Source organism: Bombina bombina, chromosome 4, assembly GCF_027579735.1.
Source record: "Bombina bombina isolate aBomBom1 chromosome 4, aBomBom1.pri, whole genome shotgun sequence".
NCBI lineage: Eukaryota > Metazoa > Chordata > Amphibia > Anura > Bombinatoridae > Bombina > Bombina bombina.
In genome coordinates this window covers 521,804,756-521,825,713 of record NC_069502.1, presented here as the reverse complement: position 1 = coordinate 521,825,713, position 20,958 = coordinate 521,804,756, and the positions used below count along the sequence as shown (strand labels likewise).

Here is a 20,958-nt window from a genome sequence, read left to right as displayed (position 1 = left end):
CTAAGGGCTAGTTTTCACTGATTTGGTAACATTTGGAAACTGGTGGTAACTTAAAGGGATAGTCAACTGAAACATTTTTATTGTTTAAAAAGATAGATAATCCCTTTATTACCCATTCCCCAGTTTTGCACAGAAAACATGGTAATATTAATACACTTTTTATCTCTATGATTGATTACCTTGTATCTTCTGACAGCCCCCTGATCACATTACTTTTTATTTATTATCTATTGACTTGCATTGAAGCCAATTAATGCTGTGTTGTTAGAACCCACAAGCGTGAGCACAATGTTATCTATATGACTCACATGAACCAGCACTCCCCTGTTGTGAATAGCTAATAAAAAAGCAGGTGATCATGGGGCTGTCTTTAGTGACTTAGAAACAGACAGAAATTTAGATGTTTAAAGGTTATAAAGTATATTAATATAACCATATTGGTTGTACAAAGCTGGGAATGGGTAGTAAAGGCATGATCTATCTTTTTAAACAATAACAATTTTTGTGTTGACTGTCCCTTTAAAAGAAATTCCCTAGACTTTAATTGAGATACATACATTTTTATCACCTTTTTCCACAATCTACCACCTCAATGGAAAGTTGGATAGAATAAGATCATCCTCTTGTTATACTACACTACACTGCCATCAACTGGTTAAAATGTAAAATGCAGCTTATTGGTAGAAGTTGGTCCTGTGAAATGTAAATTGCTTACATTAAATTAATAAAAACATTTATACATCTAAAATACTATTATATTTGTATGAAAAACAAACAACTTTAAAACGGAAATACTGAATATTCAGTATCTAATATCAAATGGAACTATTCAACAAGATAAATACCATTTAACACTTGACTATCTGTATTCTGATAATGAACAGACACTCAAGACAAAGGAAAACGTTTTCAATATCTTGGCTTGGGTGTGGACTTACTTTCATGTCTTATTTAAACTTCAACCCTGGCATTAAAAGGACACAAAACCTTATGCAAAACCACTTGCATGTGATGTATCACTACTGTAAAATTCTGAAAAGAAAATATCACATGAACATCTCTGCGTAAAAAGGGAAGATATTTTACCTCACCATTTCTTCAGCTCATAATAGTAAGTGCTCTGTGAACAGATATCCTTCAAGTACTGTCCAGCTGCAAGTTGAAAAACAAAACAAAAAAATCCAATTAGCATCAGAAGTGCTGAGGTCATGCTTTGTTTTACTGAAATCTCATAAGATTTCACTGAAATCTCGTGTAATTTCATAGTAAGCACTCTTAAACTGAGGTGGGAAATAACATGACAGCGCCTGCACTTGCCAGATTCACACTCCAAGGGCTCGATTTATCATGCCCTTCACCTCCTTATGACTGTAGGTTCTCACAAGAGTCACCTATCATCTCTTAGGTGGAGAATTTCAATCTCCCCGGTCTCGTCCGACCAGGGAGATTGACAGCTCCTGCCTATGCGTGATTGCTCGTGTTTGGGCAGACAGGGCGAATATGTACCTTACATGATAAATCGAACCACAAGATTGGCTGCTTTGAAAAGTCTTTTACACTTAAATGTGGTTAATAAGGAAATTTTAAAGTAAATGTATTCTTTTTTTTACATAGAGATGTTCAGGTGATATGCTACATCACTTTCAAGTGCTTCAACATTTGGGTATCATGTCCCTTTAATATACTTCTTTGCCTTGAAACAAACATATTCCAAAACAAGAAATAATTAAGGGGGGGCAAGTTTTTTTTACCCTTGTTTCAGATCTGGTATGATGTGACAGATTTCTAAAACTTTGTTGTAAAGCAAGTACAACAAATGGTATTTTTGAGATATTTATGTTGAATGCATTTTTTATCTCCCTTTTGATCTTTATTATATTTCAGTTAGAACATTATTATTGTTTTAACAAAAACTGTAAGTGTGTTCTTACTTCACTGGGAGTAATGTATGGTTCATGAGCCAGGCTGGCAGACAGACTGACAGATTAGTTCAGTAGTTATCCCTAACAGTGATATTTATACCATTGACATACTTTAAACAGTATGCGTTATGTGACATTAGACATTTGCCTTTAGTAACTAGATATCTTATGATTTAATATGTAACACTTTCAAACGTGTGTTACCTAGTCCTAAAGAAACATAGACTTGCTGCTCCTTGATGAGTTATTGTTTTAATGGGAGTTGTTTTTATTCCTAGGGATAGGATTTCCTATATATTTTTCTCATTTTAAGCAGGCCTTGATTTTCACAGGGGCCTGAACACCACTGGTGCCCTAAAAATTGGGGCCTGGCTCCTAAATGTTGGGGTCATGTTGCCCTTAATGTTGCTCTTTTATATATTTTCTAATGCAGCTTAGTTAAAGGGACAGTAACCACCTTGTAATTACAAGACATATTTGTGTGTTGCTATAGAACAACATATCTGCCATTTTTAAAACAAATTAGCTTCCTTTTTACTGCAATTAGTTTTTTCAATAGCCAAACTTCACCCACCATTTGCCTTATTTGTAGGAGCCAATCTGGGCTTTAGTCTGCAGGCAACAAGGCTAGTCACTGACATAAAGTTAGTACATGCTGTTTTGATGTTGTTATCAGTTAAAGCCAATTAGGGACAGACATGTAGCTGAGTTAGCCTTGAGAAAGCAGCAGGGTGCATTTCATGTTCTGAGAATTAGAAATTGCCCAGTTTACTTGAAAAGGGCACAAAATAAATAATGGAAATATATTGCAGAGTTGGTTTATTACACATAACTGAACATTTTATATAAAAATCTCAAGGTGTTTACCGTCCCTGTAAGGTAAGAATTCCAGTGTCAAGCGCACGTTACAAATACTGTGCAGGACACCTCAGTGCACGGACCCGATCATTCACATCAGTTATTTGTTTAAACTCCCGAGTCCCTGCAGCTGCAGTTTGAAGGATCCGGTCATTTAAATAATTTATTAATGTTTTTGTTTTTAATTACCGAGTCCATGCAGCTGCAGTTTGTCAGGGACCTGGTCATGCACTTAATTATTTAGTTAACTCCTGATTCTCCACAAAAAGGTAATGTGTAGTATTTGTTTTTCTTAACTCTTGGGTTCTCTTGGGTTTCCATTGTAATGATTTTATAATACACTCCCAGGTCCCCGTAGTGTTATATAAACACTTGCACATAAGACTCATCCACTCTCCCCATGAACACGTCAAGGTTTCTGGATTTTTAAATTTTAGGCAGCCTCCTATATTTTAAATAAATGTTTTAAGCTCTGATTATAAGTATTTCGGTAGCAGTGTAACCATGTGAACAACTGATACTTTTTTTTTATGTGCAAATCAAGAATGTTTAGAACTTTATTGATGTGTGATGTCAGTGACAATGCCATTGATGTATATATTATAATATAAAAGAAATTCAAATGCAGTTTCAAGCATTCTTAAAAGTTTACTAATTAAAGGATAATACCTTTTATTGCAGGTGCGTAATTCAAAAGCCATACAAAAGTCAATGACTTACATGCTACATGCAATACGGGGCTCATATACTAATTCCTAGAGCTGCTGCAATACAGTAAGCTGGATAACAGGACGAGGTGCCATACAATCAAACTAAACATCTCACTTCAAAATGGATCACTCACCAGATTAATAGCGGTTTACTCAGACGTCCATCACTTTTATTTATTTATTCCTTTACCGCCTAGGCCCTGTTCAATGTTGCATTATCCACCTCTCTCATGGTATGTCCGTGCTGCTTCTTCAATTCCAATAAAGCACGCCTGATGCCGTCGATAACCACCCACTCCTCCACAGCAACTCAGAGAGAGAGCCCTTGTAGTCAACCAGCCATTAAACTCACCTCATAAATACATAGTTACAAAGTGTGAGACACGAGTGCTGAAGCACAAGCTGAGCTTCTAAAAAGCACTCTTTATTGAAACAAAAGTTATAAAAAAAGACGTAAAAATTAGAATCCTGACAGACAGTACTGATCTGTCTTACGCGTTTTGGGTATCATAGACATTTTAGAAGCTTGCTGTCGTTTTGTATATTTAAAGGGCCATAATACCCAAATGTTTAAACACTTGAAAGGGATGCAGTATAGATGTAAAAAAGAAAGATATTTTACCTCAAAAGTTTCTCAGTAGCCACATCCTATTGTAAAGGACTTCTAAGCAACAAATCAGTATGTCTGTCCCGGGACAGCGGAAGGAGCGAGCTTACGTGCACACTCATCTTATCTCCCTATTCAGTATAAGGAAGTTTACAATGAAATCTCATGAGAGTTAAGTGAAATCTCATGAGATCACAGTAAAATAGTTCATGACCTCAGCACTGCTGATGCTGATTGGCTGCTGTTCATTTCTTCATTTTTAAAAAATTTTTTTTTTACCTGCAGCTGGGCTGCAGCTGAGTATAACTTTTTACACAGCACTTACTCTGCTGAGCTGAGGAGATTGTGAGGTAAAATATCTTCCTTTTTTACATAGAGATGTTCAGGTGATATTTTCCTGTCAGCTTTTTACAGTTATACTGCATTAGTTTCAAGTGATTTAGCATATGAGTATTATGTCCCTTTAAGCAAATTCAACTGCAAAACAAGTTTGATTAATACAAAGGTTAAAGGGGCAGTTTAGTCAAAAATGTTCTTCCCTTTAATTTGTTCCCAATGATCCACTTTACCTGCTGGAGTGTATTAAATTGCTTACAAGTATTTCCGTTACCCTTATATTAGCATTTGAAATAGTTGATTTAGCCTGTGGTATCCCCACCTATTCTGAAAGTTTCTGGCCTTAGGTCCAAACTATGGATAAGCTGTGTAAACACAGCCAGCAGAAGAAATTACACTTCCAGTGGGGTATAGAAGAGATAAGGTAATAAAATGTTAATTTTACATTGTTCTCTCCAAGTATTGGTCTCGGTTTATGGACAGATATAAGATTAAGAGGAATGTATATTTACACAATGTGATAAAGTAATGAGATCTGATTATACCTACAAGCTCAACCCATTTTATTAGGTTGTGGCTTCAAAACACAAAATCAGCTAATTCATATACACAAATAAACCTTAAAAAACAAATTCTCATACATTTAATACTCTGTAGCTGGTAAAAATGTAATTGAAAACATATTAAGAGAAAAACAATTTTAGAGTATACTGTCCCTTTTAGCAAAAACTTTACACTTCTATACCCCCAAAAATAGTTATCTATCACTGTCTCTTCCTATCACTATGTCTAACCATGTAATATATCACTGTCTCTTCCTATCACTATGTCTAACCATGTAATATATGTGTTATCAGTCTATCAGTATCTCTATCTATCTAATATGCTTTATTTACACTTAAAGGGACAGTCTATGGATTTTTAGATCAGTATCTGTGCGTATTTGTCAGGGTATCTGTGAATGTCAGTAGATATATATATATATATATAATATATATATATAATAAGATAAAATAAGTATACAATCTATCAAATATTAAATTTGAAAATGCTTATTTTATTACTGGACACATTCTATGTATTGAAATTCTGAGGTCATGAGACATTAGATGCCTGGCTGACCACAATTCAATCCTTCCCCACTCAATATGCAAAATTACACAGGAGAGAACAAAGGTTTAGAGCTTTGTATAAGATAAGGCCAGTGGGCCACTTCAAAGTAAATATTAGCATTTTGAAACCCTCAGATGTGTAGGTCCATATATGGAGTTTCCTGCCTAAAATGGGTAATGAACTCACAGGCCCCCTGTGGGGAATAGATGGTCCGTCTGTGGGAATGGTTGAATCTACAAACATGTTCAAGGAATTGTAGCTTTTACCATCTACATGTTAAATTGTCCCTGTTGTGTTGAATCCATGAATTCTAGACGTTACGTCTAGATGAAAATTTAACCAAGCAGAAACATATTGCATTGTGGCTGTTAAATTCATTTTAAAATACAACTGGGATCATTTTCAATACTGTATACAAATGTACAACTCCATAGATCTGAGAGGTGAATTCCAGTTTGTAATAAATTAAATGAATAACTGCAAATAGATGTATAAATGTTTGACATTTTTAACAACATTATTTCTTTCATTTCAGACCTGCATCTGGTGTTTCATGCATTCAAAATTTATTAGAAATATGAAATATACTGCATTCCTATTGAGATACAATACAATGCCAGACATCTAAGGGACAAATTGGGATATACCTGTATATGCTGACTTTTTAATAAATAGCAATACAGTCAATTTAAAATGTCCAATTTTAATAACCTATTTCTTTATATTTTTCAGGCATCTAATAAGTACATATATAATTGGTGCTTTAAATAATATATGTTTTATACACTCAAAAAGAAATATACAGATATGAAATATTAATCTATATGGGATAGTAATCCAATATAGATATAATTATATTAAGATGATAACTGAGAAAGTAATTGAATCCATGATGAAGGTATTATAATCCTTTTAAATTGTTTCATAGAAAATATGATTTTTAAACGCATTTTAATATATTATAAGTGGAATATTTTCATGTTTGGTCTTAAAATGATCAGAGAAAATGACACCGCGGACCATATATGAAACATATGATTTATTAATACAAGAGATTATAATATGTTGGATAATCATTTTAAAGGTTAAATAATTAGACTGTTAGCAATATTTGATGATGGGGCTGCATACCTGGGTATCTGCTGCCACCTATAGATCAGAAGCAGTATTGCAGCCAAGAGGCATTTGGCTGCTCAGGGAGGTGTTTCCCAAAATAACCTATGAGATGTTTAGATCCAGGGGCGAATCAGACAAGCTCCGCAAGGGCGAATCAGAGACAAGCTTCCGAAGGGCCTATCATCCTATTTCACTAATGATTAGAATAAAAAGGGGTGGGATAATATCGTGTGATATAACCCCAGGCAAGAGAAAAAAAAAGGGGACTGCTGAATTTGGACTGACAAACTGTTGCCTTGGGATCCAGTCTATATAAAGCAATCTGGGCCTAATTTTTAATCTTGCAAAAATTACCTCTTTTAATTTATGAGGTGAAATTGGATTTATCGGAGAAAATTGAAACATTAATTTGGTTATTTGGCAAAAGTATAATAAACTGTTAAGTATATTTAATATTTTAAATCAAAGGCTATAGTTAGATTACAGTTAGTAATTTTAAAAGGGCACAATTTGTATTTTAAACTTGTGTTTCATAGCCCTGTGTAGTTTAAAACTAATCATCAAGGCTAAGTTATTTATCTTTGCAAATATATACTGTATATATATATATTTTAGAATTTGTCTTAATTGTAGATAATCAAGAATTTATTTCAGCTTAGATAAATTGGCGTATAAACTGGCTGTTTACATTAAGAATATATATAACTTCTGGTGTTTTAATTAGAGTTGTATAGAATCATTTGTGGGCTAAATAGCTTAAGTATATTTGTCTGGAAGTTAACAAGCCATACCTTGGCATCTCATTGTGATATTTAAATGCAACTCTGATTTGGGAGATTATTGTGAATAAGGTAATTTTTATGATCTTTGTATAGCATATTATAACAGCATAAACGTGTATAGTTTGATTCATAACCTGGTTCCTATAAATATAATTCAATGTGTCTATAAATTTTAACTAATATAAAGAATTTAGGAATTTACATTAATTTTAATTGTTTTGTATATGCATTTTATTGGGGGTTTGTTTTAAAGAATAATTATTAAATATTTTGTATTATAACCCGGCCATATACTGACATATTCTTCTTTATAGTAGTGTCTATAACATGCAGTTATATGAAAATTGGTGTGCACTGCTCCTTTAATATACTTTGAACCGCTGTGATTACCTTGTATCTAAGCCTCTTTGACAGCCCCCTGATCACATGACTTTTTATTTATTATCTATTGACTTGCATTTTAGCCAATTAGTGCTGGGTCCTGCACAACTCGGGAGAGTGCACAATGTTATCTATATGGCCCACATAGATTATCAGTCTAATGTTGTGAAAAGCTAATAAAAAAGCATGTGATAAGAGGCTAATTGTAGTGGCTTAGAAGCAGGCAGAAATGTAGAGGTTTAAAGGGACAGTACACTGTAAAATTGTTTTTATGTGAATGTATTTTCAATGACTTGTTATACCAGCTGCAGAGTATAACATTTATATGAAATTGCATTTTTCGGTTTATTTGTGTATATGAAGTATGAAGTAGCTGGTTTTGAGCTTTTAAACAACAGCCTATTACAATGGGTTGAGCTTCAGGTAATATCAGATCTCATTATGTTATCACTTTGTGTACCACACACTTGCTTCCTTATCTTATATTTGTCTAGAAAACCAAAGCTCAATACTTAAAGAGAACAATGGAAAATTATCATTTTATTACTTAACTATCATGCCCTCCCACTGAGAGTGTAATCTCTTCTGGTGGCTGTGTTCAATAGAATATACTCCAGTATAGAAACTTTCATTATAGGCTGGGATACCACAGGTTAAATCAGCTATTTCACATGCCAAAATAGGGATAAAGGAGCTACTTGTAAACAATTTAAAACACTCCAGCAGGTAAAATGAATCATTGGGAACAATTTAAAGGGGAGACATTTTTTGGGTGAATTGTCCTTTTAAAGGTTATAAAGTATATTAATATAATAATGTTGGTTGTGCAAAGCTGGGGAATGGGTATTAAAGGTGTTATCTATCTTTTTAAGCTATAACAATTTTGGAGTTGACTGTCCCTTTAAAGAAAAAAAGTGACATTTTTCCTCTTTCAGTCTTATTTTATTATATACTTCCTTCTTTTTTTTCTTTGAAGCAAATGGTACTTCCTGTGATGTAAAATTTATATAAGCAATTATGCTAATTAATGTGGCTGTTTTTTTTTGGAAAGGTGACAACCCTAATATAGAGTTAAAGGGATATCAAACCCACATTTTTTCTTTCATGATTCAGATAGAACATGCACTTTTAAGCGACTTTCTAATTGACTCTTATTATCCATTTTTCTTTGTTTTCTTGCTATCTTTATTTAAAAAAAGCAGGAATGCAAAGCTTAGGAGCCAGCCCATTTTTTGTTCAGAACCTGGGTTACGCTTGTTTATTGGTGGCTAAATGTAACCAACAATAAGCAAATGCTATCCAGGGTGCTGAACCTAAAATGGGTCGGCTCCTAAGCTTTACATTTCTGCTTTTTAAATAAAGATAGCAAGAGACCGAAGACAATTTTATAATAGGAGTAAATTAGAAAGTTGCTTAAAATTGCATGCTCTATCTAAATCATAAAAGAAAAGAAATTGGGTTTGGGCTCTTCTACATGATGCAGATGAAGTAACAGGGAAAAGAGGGTTCATACACTAAACATCTTAGTTACATTTTATTTTCTCCTGTTTTTACTACTACTAATAATACTATTCATTTACATAGATATCAAAACCAAACGAGTTTGATGTCATGCTGAAGATTAAAGTAGAAAGACTAAATGCTTTAGAGTATCACAGCAGTGGTGTCTTTTTTGTGCTGGAACCTAAAAGATTAACAAAAAAGGATCCTTTACGTAAATACACTGTAGATGGAAAGCTATCAGCAAAGAAAATGATATCAAGCTTAAGACAACTTATTGAAAAGGAAATCGCCAGATCAGGTATGTTTATTTAAAAAAATGTTCATATAATTTTCATATATTTTTCTCTATTTAAAAGTACTGTGCCTCGTATTATCACATTTTAACTGACTAGATAAGCAACATTTATTTTTATTAGAAATACTGAACTTTTAATAATAAGTTATTAAAAGGAAAGGGTAGGCAAGTTTTTATTTGTTTCCTCTAAAAGAGTCATTTCAAAATATAGTTAATTTTTGTATTTTAAAACTCATGTTTCTGTCCTGAATAAAGGCGGTTGTTCTTAAAGGGACAGTACACTGTAAAATTGTTTTTCCATTAAAGGGACAGTATACTGTAAAATAGTTTTTCCCTTAATGTGTTTACAATTGCTTTTTTTACCAACTGCAGAGTAAAAAATGTATGAAAATTAGCTTTTTAAGGCTTATTTGTGTATATTAAAGCTCTGATTTTGTGTTTTGAAGCCACAACCTAATAAAATGGGTTGAGCTTGTAGGTATAATCAGATCTCATTACTGTATCACATTGTGCACATATACCTGCTTCTTTATCTTATATCTGTCCTTAAAACAATCACCAGTACTTTGAGAGAACAATGGGAAATCAACATTGTATTACCTTATCTCTGCTATATCGCACTGGCAGTGTAATTTCTTCTGCTGGCTGTGTTTACAAAGCTTATCTATAGCTGGTACGCGCGGCCACAAACTTTCAGAATAGGTGGGGATACCACATGCTAAATCAACAATTTCAAATGCCAATATAAGGGTAAAGGAGCTACTTGTAAACAATTTAATACACTCCAGCAGGTAAAGTGGATTATTGGGAACAAATTAAAGGGGAGAAATTTTTTGAGTAAACTGTCCCTTTAATGTATTTTAAATGACTTGTTATACCAACTGCAGAGTATAAAATATTTGAGAAATTCCATTTTCATGCTTATTTGTGTATATGAAGTAGCTGATTTTGTGCTTCGAAACCACAGCCTATTACAATGGGTTGAACTTAAAGGTAATATCAGATCTCATTATGTTCTAAGTTTGGGTAAACAGACTTGCTTCCTTATCTTTTATTTGGCTGGAACACCAAAGCTCAATACATAGAGAGAACAATGGAAAATGATCATTTTATTACTTAACTATCCTGCATCCCACTGAAAGTGTAATATTTTCTGCTGGCTGTGTTTACTTAGGCTATTCAATGGCCTATACTCCAGTATTAATTTGTTCAGTATAGGTGGCGATACCACAGGCTAAATCAGCTATTTCAAATGCTGAAATAGGAGTAAACCAATTTAATACACTCTAGCAGGTTAAAAGGATCATTGGGAATAATTTAAAGGGGAGAATTTTTTGGGGTGAACTGTCCCTTTAACAGCCAGTGAAGATTATTAGGAAGCACTAAACCAATACTGCAGTATTAGTATAAATTTGAATAAAAATATTTTGAAAATGTGTAAATGATGTTTTGTTTTCATACGCACAATTGAACATTTTGAGTACTATGTCCCTTTAAACTTGAGACAGTGGATATATAAAGGATGCTTCTCTTAACCCCTTAACCCAATAAGACGTATATATACATCTTTCAAGACTTTGCCTATCATACTGCAAGACGTATATATAAGTCCTAGCATCAGGAAGCTCCAGCATTCTCGACTGTTCAGTTACAGCCGAGAGCTGGAGCTCCTGAAGCTTCAGGCATCTGCCGCATATGGAGTAGAAGCGGGATCAGTTCTCCGGCTTCATATGAGGGCAGATGCCTGATCTGTGTGTGTCACCGTCTGTAACGATCTTCTGCTGGTGCCGCGGGAGGTGTGGGCTGGAGACGGGTGGGCGGCTCAGCAGCGGAGGGGAGAGGGAAGGGGAGGGAGTGGGAGGGCCTTACGCTACAGAAAAAAATAAAATAAAGGGACAGGGAGGGATGGGGTAGTTGCACTGTAGAAAAGGGGATGTGGTGATGTGGGGGGCCCCTAACTAAGGATCGCGGGTGGGGACACACACTACGCTACAGAAAATGAATATTAAAAAAAAATATATATATATATATATATATATATATATATATATATATATATATATATAAAAAGAAAAACAGTTTACAGGTACTGGGCAGAGGAGGTTTACAGAGCTGTTTGGGGGAGCAGGAGAGTGAGGGGTAAGGGGGGGATCCTACACTGCAGAAAATATAAACAAAATATATATATATAGTTTATTAAAAACAAACAAAAAAAACAACTTACATTTTCATACTAGTAGACTGTCTGCCAGTACCTAAGATGGGGGTGACCAATGGGGGGTGAGGGAGAGCAGAGAGCTGTTTGGGAGGGATCAGGCTAGATCAGGGCGTGGGAATTGTCAGGTGATAGGGTAATCTCTACACTAAAGCTAAAATCAACCTTCTAAGCTACCTAATTAACCCCTTCACTGCCGGGAATAATAAAAGTGTGGTGTGCAGCTGCAATTAGCGGCCTTCTAATTACCAAAAAGCAATGGCAAAGCCATATATGTCTACTATTTCTGAACAAAGGGGATCCCAGAGAAACTTTTACAATCATTTGTGCCATGATTGCACAAGCAGTATGTAAATAATTTCAGTGAAAAACCCAGTGTTTGTGAAAAAATTAACAATTTTTTTTATTCAATCGCATTTGGCGATTACATCCTTTACATTTGACCCACATTCTGAGGATTTACACAAATTGCAAGCAGATAAGCAGTCCTTAAAGGGACATGAAGACCAATTTTTTTCTCATCATTCAGATAGGGCAATAACTTTCCAATTTACTTTTATAATCAAATTTACTTTGTCTTGTTGAATGCTAAACCTAGGAATAATAAACGTGTGGTATGCAGCTGCAATTAACGGCCTTCTAATTGCCAAAAAGCCATATATGTCTGCTATTTCTGAACAAAGGGGATCCCAGATAAGCGTTTACAACCAGTTGTGCCATGATTGCACAAGCTGTTTGTAAATAATTTCAGTGAGAAACCTAAAGTTTGTGATAAAGGTGAAATGGTGGCATGAAATATACCAAAATGGGCCTAGATCAATACTTTGGGTTGTCTACTAAAAAAAAAAAATATATAGTTTTGATAGGTAAATATAAAAAAAGGCTCTATTTCTGCTTAAATGTAGTGATGGCAAAAATGCTAAAAATGCTCTGGTCTTTTGGGAAAGTTTTAGTCTGAAATGCCCGGTCCTTAAGGGGTTAAGTTGTCGATGTGAAGAGGTTGTGAAGTAGTATGTGGAGTGCAAAACCTAGGTGCCCGATAAAAAGCACTAGGGTTGCCATGTAGCCCCAGGGACTTTAATTACTAACGGCTAGATTACGAGTTTTGCGGTAAGAGCGGCTCAGTGCTAACTTGCAAGTTATTTCCACCGCTCACCTCCCTATAGCGCTGCTATTACAGGTTTTCATAAACCCGGCGTTAGCAGGCAATATAGCAGCGCTGAGCAAAATTGAGCTCCATACCGCACTCAAATACAAGCGATGCTTTGAGCTGGTTTTATGTGCTCGTGCACGATTTGCCCATTGACATCAATGGGGAGAGCCGGCTAAAAAAAGCCTAACACCTGCAATAAAGGAGCGTAAAGCTCCATAATGCAGCCCCATTGATTCCTATGGGGAAAGAAAACTTATGTTTACACCTAACACCCTAACATAAACCCTGAGTCTAAACACCCCTAATCTGCCGCTCCCGACATAGCCGACACCTACATTACACTTATTAACCCCTAATCTGCCGCCTCGACATCGCCGACACCTACATTACACTTATTAACCCCTAATCTGCCGCACCCAATGTCGCCGCCACCTACCTACATTTATTAACCCCTAATCTGCCGCCCTTAACATCGCTGCCACCTACATTACACTTATTAACCCCAAATCTGCCGCCCCCAACGTCGCCGCCACTAAAGTTATTAACCTCTAACCCTAAATCTAACCCTAACACCCACTAACTGTAATATAATTAAAATAAATCTAAATAAAAATTACTATTATTACCTAATACCTATTTAAAACTAAATACTTACCTATAAAATAAAGCCTAAGCTTGCTACAATAGTTACATTGTAGCTTTCTTAGGTTCTTAGGTTTTATTTTTATTTCACAGCTAAGTTTGTATTTATTTTAACTAGGTAGACTAGTTACTAAATAGTTATTAACTATTTACTAGCTATCTAGTTAAAATAAATACAAATTTACCTGTAAAATAAAACCTAACCTGAGTTACACTAACACCTAACTACAATTAAATAAATTACATTAATTAAATACAATTAACTAAATTACAAAAAAAAACTAACACTAAATTACACAAAATAAAAAAAGAAATGATCAAATATTTAAACTAATTACACCTAATCTAATAGCCCTATCAAAATAAAAAAGCCCCCCCAAAATAAAAAAAAAACCTAGCCTACAATAAACTACCAATGGCCCTTAAAAGGGCCTTTTGTGGGGCATTGCCCCAAAGAAATCAGCTCTTTTACCTGTAAATAAAAAATACAAACACCCCCCAACAGTAAAATCCACCACCCACACAACCAAACCCCCCAAATAAAATCCTATCTAAAAAAACCTAAGCTCCCTATTGCCCTGAAAAGGGCATTTGTATGGGCATTGCCCTTAAAAGGGCATTTAGCTCTTTTTTTGCACAAACCCTAAGCTAAAAATAAAACCCACCCAATAAACCCTCAAAAAAACCTAACACTAACCCCCGAAGATCCACTTACAGTTTTTGAAGAATGGACATCCATCCTCAACAAAGAAAGAAAGAGACAAATGGGACAATACAGTCAAACTTCAACTAAAATACAATACACAAGTAAATGTGGAAGTTTTCCTGTTTTAGAGTGATCTTTTATGGTGTATCAGACATATCGGGAATATATCCATATCATGAGAGTGCACCCAGCTCAGAGAGCTGAAGGTGGGGCGCACTACGTTAACATGTATATTGAAAAAATCAGCCAATAGAATGCAAGCTCAATCATATTGGCTGATTGGATCAGCCAATAAGATTGAAGATCAATCCTATTGGCTGATTGCATCAGCCAATAGGATTTTTTCACCTTTAATTCCGATTGGCTGATAGAATTCTATCAGCCAATCGGAATTCAAGGGACGCCATCTTGGATGACATCATTTAAAGGAGAATTCATTCTGAAAGAGCCGTGGAAAGAAGAGGATGCTCCGCACTGGATGTCTTGAAGATGGAGCCGCTCTGCCTCGGAAGGATGAAGATAGAAGATGCCGTATGGATGAGGACTTCTGCCCGTCTGGAGGACCACTTCTTGCCGCTTGGTTTAAGACTTCTCCCGGCTTCGTTGAGGACTTCTTGCCGCTTGGATGAAGACTTCTCCCGGCTTCGTTGAGGACTTCTTGCCGCTTGGATGAAGACTTCTCCCGGCTTTGTTGAGGATGGATGTCCGGTCTTCAAAAACTGTAAGTGGATCTTAGTGGGGGTTATTGTTAGTTTTTTTAAGGGTTTATTGGGTGGGTTTTATTTTTTCCTTAGGGTTTGGGCAGAAAAAGAGCTAAATGCCCTTTTAAGAGCAATGCCCATACAAATGCCCTTTTCAGGGCAATGGGGAGCTTAGTTTTTTTAGATAGGATTTTATTTGGGGGGTTTAGTTGTGTGGGTGGTGGGTTTTACTGTTGGGGGGTTGTTTGTATTGTTTTTTTACAGGTAAAAGAGCTGATTTCTTTGGGGCAATGCCCCGCAAAAGGCCCTTTTAAGGGCCATTGGTAGTTTATTGTAGGCTAGGTTTTTTTTTTTTATTTTGGGGGGGTGGGCTTTTTTATTTTGATAGGGCTATTAGATTAGGTGTAATTAGTTTAAATATTTGATCATTTCTTTTTTATTTTGTGTAATTTAGTGGTTTTTTTTGTAATTTAGTTAATTGTATTTAATTAATGTAATTTATTTAATTGTAGTGTAAGGTTAGGTGTTAGTGTAAGACAGGTTAGGTTTTATTTTACAGGTTAATTTATATTTATTTTTACTAGGTAGCTAGTAAATAGTTAATAACTATTTAGTAACTAGTCTAACTAGTTAAAATAAATACAAACTTGCCTGTGAAATAAAAATAAAACCTAAGCTAGCTACAATGTAACTATTAGTTATATTGTAGCTAGCTTAGGTTTTATTTCACGGGTAAGTATTTAGTTTTAAATAGGAATTATTTAGATATTAATTGTAATTTTTATTTAGATTTATTTAAATTATGTTAAAGTTAGTGGTGTTAGGGTTAGACTTAGGGTTAGGTTTAGGGGGAATAACTTTAGTATAGTGGCGGCGATGTGACAGCAGATTAGGGGTTAATAACAGTAATGTAGGTTGTGGCGATGTTAGGGACAGCAGACTAGGGGTTAATAATATTTAACTAGTGTTTACGATGTGGGAGTGCGGCGGTTTAGGGGTTAATATGTTTATTATAGTGGCGGCGATATCCGGAGCGGCAGATTAGGGGTTAATAATTTTATTTTAGTGTTTGCAATGTTGGAGGGCCTCGGTTTAGGGGTTAATAGGTAGTTTATGGGTGTTAGTGTACTTTTTAGCACTTTAGTTATGAGTTTTATGGTACAGCTTTGTAACATACAGTAAAAGCCATAACTAATGACTTTCAATTTACAGTACGGATCTTGACGGTATAGGCTGTACCGCTCACTGTTTGGCCGGGCAGGCAAACTCGTAATACCGGCGCTGTGGAAGTCCCATTGAAAAAGGACTTTTGGAAAGCTACGGTAGTTATGTTGCGTTACGGCCAAAAAAGTTTGCAGGACAGATATACCTGCAAAACTTGTAATACCAGCAGTAGTGAAAAAGAGCCATACCGCTGCTTTTTCGCTCATACCGCAAAACTCGTAATCTAGTCGTTAGTTTTTCCAGTCTTGATTATAAAGATGCACATTTTTTTTATAGTTAAATTATTTTCAGTTGGTAAGCATAAGGATGTTTTTTAATGAAATTGGAGGCCCCTGATGCAGAAGTCTCTAAGATAGGAAAACACAACTCTAAAGAACATGTAACCCTTTAAAGATTCCAAGGAAAAAAAACACAACCACACTCCGTAAAAATTTGACGATTTATTGAATGTATTTTTAAAATTCAAAAAATTCAAAAATAGAAATATGTGACAGCCTAGCCACTTGTTTTGGGGAAAGAGCGCAGCACACGGGCTTACGCGTTTCGGCTGTTAGCCGTAATCATAGCCTGTTGTGTGTCTGTGCTCCCTGCCTTTAAGAACACCTGAATATTTTCTAATTGGTTAAAAACATTATGCGCTTTTCCTCCTTCTAATGCCCAGGTAATGCTAAACACCTACAGCTGTGTACTTAACCCTATCACTATTTAAATTCATACTTATATCTTCTGTTCTTTGGTTCCTCATACTTTTAACAGAAAATTCTACTTTCTGCATCATATTCGATTAAAGGGATATGCCAGATAAAACACCTTGGAACTAATCTTATCAATAGCTTGGACTTTTGGGGTGAAAAAACCTACTTAGTACCCCCTTATTATAGGAAAAATGGTGTTAGGCCTCTTAAATACTAAAATATTAATTGTAGTAAATTACATTCACTCAACTTTTCTTGGGTAGACGTGCCTCTATACACTTTTAGTGAGGGTAAATGATATAACATATACTTGTTTGTTCTATATATCCCTCATAATATTTTACCATGGGGGATTATTAGCTTTTAATCTAATTGGCTGTGGAAAACCACAGACCTATTGTGTGTATAGCTGCTCCTCTTCCTTATCTAGAAGCTTAACTAACTTATTTGCTGCTTATTTGAAAACCTACACTCTGTTTTAAAATACAAAGAGAGATATATTAGTTACTGTATTAAGGTAATTTGAAGGAATGTAGGTGCCTGTATAATGTGTAAGGGGTCATGTTGGGGGTAATCTAACCTTTGGAGTTCAATGATTGGGAATAATCATTCCCAATAATTAATGATATCATACCTGGAATTGAGACCCTCAGGGATTCTTGTTCTGAGTCTCAAAATCCAGAACATCTCCCTTCTTGCTAAGAGTTTATCTAAATTCCCCCCCCTTTTGGGGATTTTTACTTCCTCTATTGCACACCACCTTAATGTATTTATTTCTCCTTTGTGTTTCTCAGTGAAGTGTTTTACCAGGGGGGTTTGGGATTTACCTCTGGAAATTGTGGATATATGTTCCCTAATTCTTGTCTTAATGTCCCTTGAAGTGAGACCAATATACTGAACTCTGCACTTTTGACATGTGAGCATATATATGACACTTTCTGTCATACAGTTCATACAGGTGTTAATCTGGAAGACCTCTCCTGTCACCTGGGACTTAAATGACTTTGTTTTTTCTAAATACTCGCATGGCTTGCATTTTTTATGACCACAATTGTACATGCCTCTGCTGGTCAACCAGTTACCGCTCTGTTTTGTTTGGGACTTAAGTTCAGTTGGAGACAGCAAGGACCCCAAAGTTGGACACTTCCGTGAGCTGCACCTAACTCCCTTTTTGACAACCTTGATCAATTTGTCATCTGCTGCCAAAATGGGAAAGTGCTTTTTTATTATATTGGTAATTTCGGGAAACTGGGCACTATAGTTTGTAACAAATGTTAGCCCTTTGAAATTATCTTGCTGTTTTTTATTGTTATTTTTTCCTCTGAGGAAGGAGTCTCTCATCTTGGAATCAACTTGTTTTTTTGCTCTCATTATTGTCTTATGTGTGTATCCTCTCACTTTTAATCTTTGTTCAAGGGCCACTGCTTCCTGGCGGAAATCTTCGTCATTTGTGCAGTTTCTCTTTAGGCGAATAAATTCACCTTTTGCTACCGCTGCTGCTGTGTGTCTAGGATGGCAGCTACTATAGTGTAATAGTTTATTACCACTAATGGGTTTCTTATATACTTTAGAAATGACTTTCTCGCCAATTATCCCTTTTAGGGTGAGATCTAGATAATTCATTTCAGTGGGATTGCATTCAAAAGTAAAACTCATGCCCACATCATTGTCATTGAGAGTTTCTATGAATGTTGGGATGTCTGAAGGATCCCCTTTCCATACAAAAAGGAGATCGTCGATATATCTACCATACATGACGATCTTATCCTTGAAGATGTTTCTATCTCCAAAGATGTGGAAAAATTCCCACCAACCTAAAAATAGGTTGGCATACGAGGGGGCAAACTTGGCCCCCATCGCAGTTCCACATCTTTGGAGATAGAAAACATCCTGGAACTGAAAAAAATTGTGAGTTAAAAGATACCTGGTAACTCTTAGGGCAAAATCTTGAAAATCTAGTGAAAATTCTGAATAATTTCTTAGAAAAAATTTAATAGCCCTCAAACCTTCCTCATGGGGGATCGAGGAGTACAGGGATACAGCATCCACTGTTATCCACTGGTACTCCTTGTCCCATATTTGTGTTTCCATCATATTAAGGACATGTTTAGTGTCCTTAATGTATGAGGGTAAATTCTTCACCATGGGCTGTAATATATTATCAAGCCACTGGGATAATGGTTCTAAGAGGGACCCTATCCCGCTGACTATGGGTCTTCCTTTTATGTCTTCCACTGATTTGTGGACTTTGGGTAGGTGATGGAACAGGGGTGTTCTTGGGTTGTCAACCAACAGAAATTCCATCGTCTTTTGGTCGATACACCCCTGTTCCAGCCCCTCATCCAATAAATGCCTCAGTTCCTTCTTGAATTTCTCTGTTGGATCTCCATGTAAAATTTGGTAATTCCTTTCATCTTTTAGTTGCCTTAAAGCCTCCTTTACATAGACCTCCCGGTCCATAACTACCACGGTCCCTCCTTTGTCTGCATTTTTGATGACCAATTCTGTGTCATCTTGGAGTTGTTTTAAAGCCAACCTCTCCTCTTTTTTTAGATTTTGTCTGGTGGGAACCGTGTTATCTTTGAGTGCTAGAAGGTCCCTTTCTACTCTATTAAAAAATGTCTCTATAATGGTCCCTCTTTCCTGTATGGGATAAAACACAGACTTGGGTTTATAACATGTGCCTTTATTAATATAACCATGTTCCATATGTGCCTCAAACTGTAGACTCTGCAAAGTTACCTCATCACAACTCTCCTGAAAACTCTTTTTGATATGTTCAATGTCTGTATCTATATCCCTAAAATCCACGACTTCAGTGTCCTCCCTATCATAATAGTGTTTTTTCAATGTTAAATTTCTCACCAATTTATTAACATCAATGATAGTCTGGAACACACTGAAGTCTGTGGTAGGAGAGAAGGACAATCCATACTGCAAAACATTAAATTGAGTTTTAGTTAACTGTTTTTTAGACAAATTGATCACACTGCCTATTTGTACTTTGTTTGTTTCCTTTGCTCTCTCAATTTGTACCTCTCTTGTGACATGTTTACACTGGGAACTGTCCTTACTGCTGTGTCCATTGGAAAAACCTGTTCTATTTCACTGGCTACTGCCTTGTGTTTGTCTGTATTTGTCGGTGTGTACCTAGTTTCCCCTTGTTTAGAGGTCATTTTTTTCTTTTCCTTTCCTTTTGTAACGGATATGGTATCCCCCCCTGTATTCTCACTTGTGTTTTTCAAAATTCCTGTATAAACTACTGGCATTTCCTCATTATCTGAGGACTTGTCCTCAGAGGAATATCCCATTTCCCCTTCTGATGCACTATCTGAGAAAGACACTACTTTTTGACTATTCCTGTTTTTTTTGTTCTTATTTTTTCTCTGTCTGTTCTGGTTGCTAAATCTATTGGAAGCTCGCTGTTTTCTGTTCCAAATATAAACTGTTTTGTTCTCATAGTCTGACTTATCTCTCAGATATTTAGTGTGTTTGTTCTCCATAACCATTTTTTTATTGATCGCCACTGTATTGCTAAGAATGCCATCAAACTTTTGGAAATCTGTATCCTCTCTTCTCTTATTCATCTCTAGCTGTGTGTCATCTATCTGTTTTCTGATCTCTAATATCTGTTTTTCTTTATATTCTACCAACATTAACATCAACCTAGATGAACACTCTGAGAGTATCTCATTCCACGACTCAATGAATTCTTGGTCATTCGTATCCACCTCAAAGGTGGGAAATTTGAAGATTCTGAGACCTCTCGGTATCATTTTCAGTCTCATGTATCTATCTAGTGTCCATAAGTCCCACTGTAGTCTGGTCTCCTTAAGCAATAGCTTCTCCATGGAATCAAATAAGCTACTCAATGTCAAAATCCCCTTGTCATTTGAAAAAATCATATCACAGTCCAATGTGTTCATGTTTCTGGCTGCTGTAGGCATTAAGGCAAAAAACTGTTGCTGCTGGCTGCTGTCCATTTTGTTAATTTTAATA

General features: G+C 35.7%; 1 protein-coding gene across 2 annotated transcripts in view; it reads left to right on the top strand.

Annotated features, from left to right (window-relative positions):
* The window catches only part of CGAS (cyclic GMP-AMP synthase), a 273,184-nt gene that overhangs the window by 81,399 nt on the left and 170,827 nt on the right, over window positions 1-20,958 (top strand). For both annotated transcript variants that reach the window (XM_053710434.1, XM_053710435.1), the window contains exon 2: window positions 9,410-9,626. In XM_053710434.1, coding sequence (XP_053566409.1) covers window positions 9,410-9,626 — 217 coding nt within the window. The remainder of the gene's footprint in view (window positions 1-9,409; window positions 9,627-20,958) is intronic.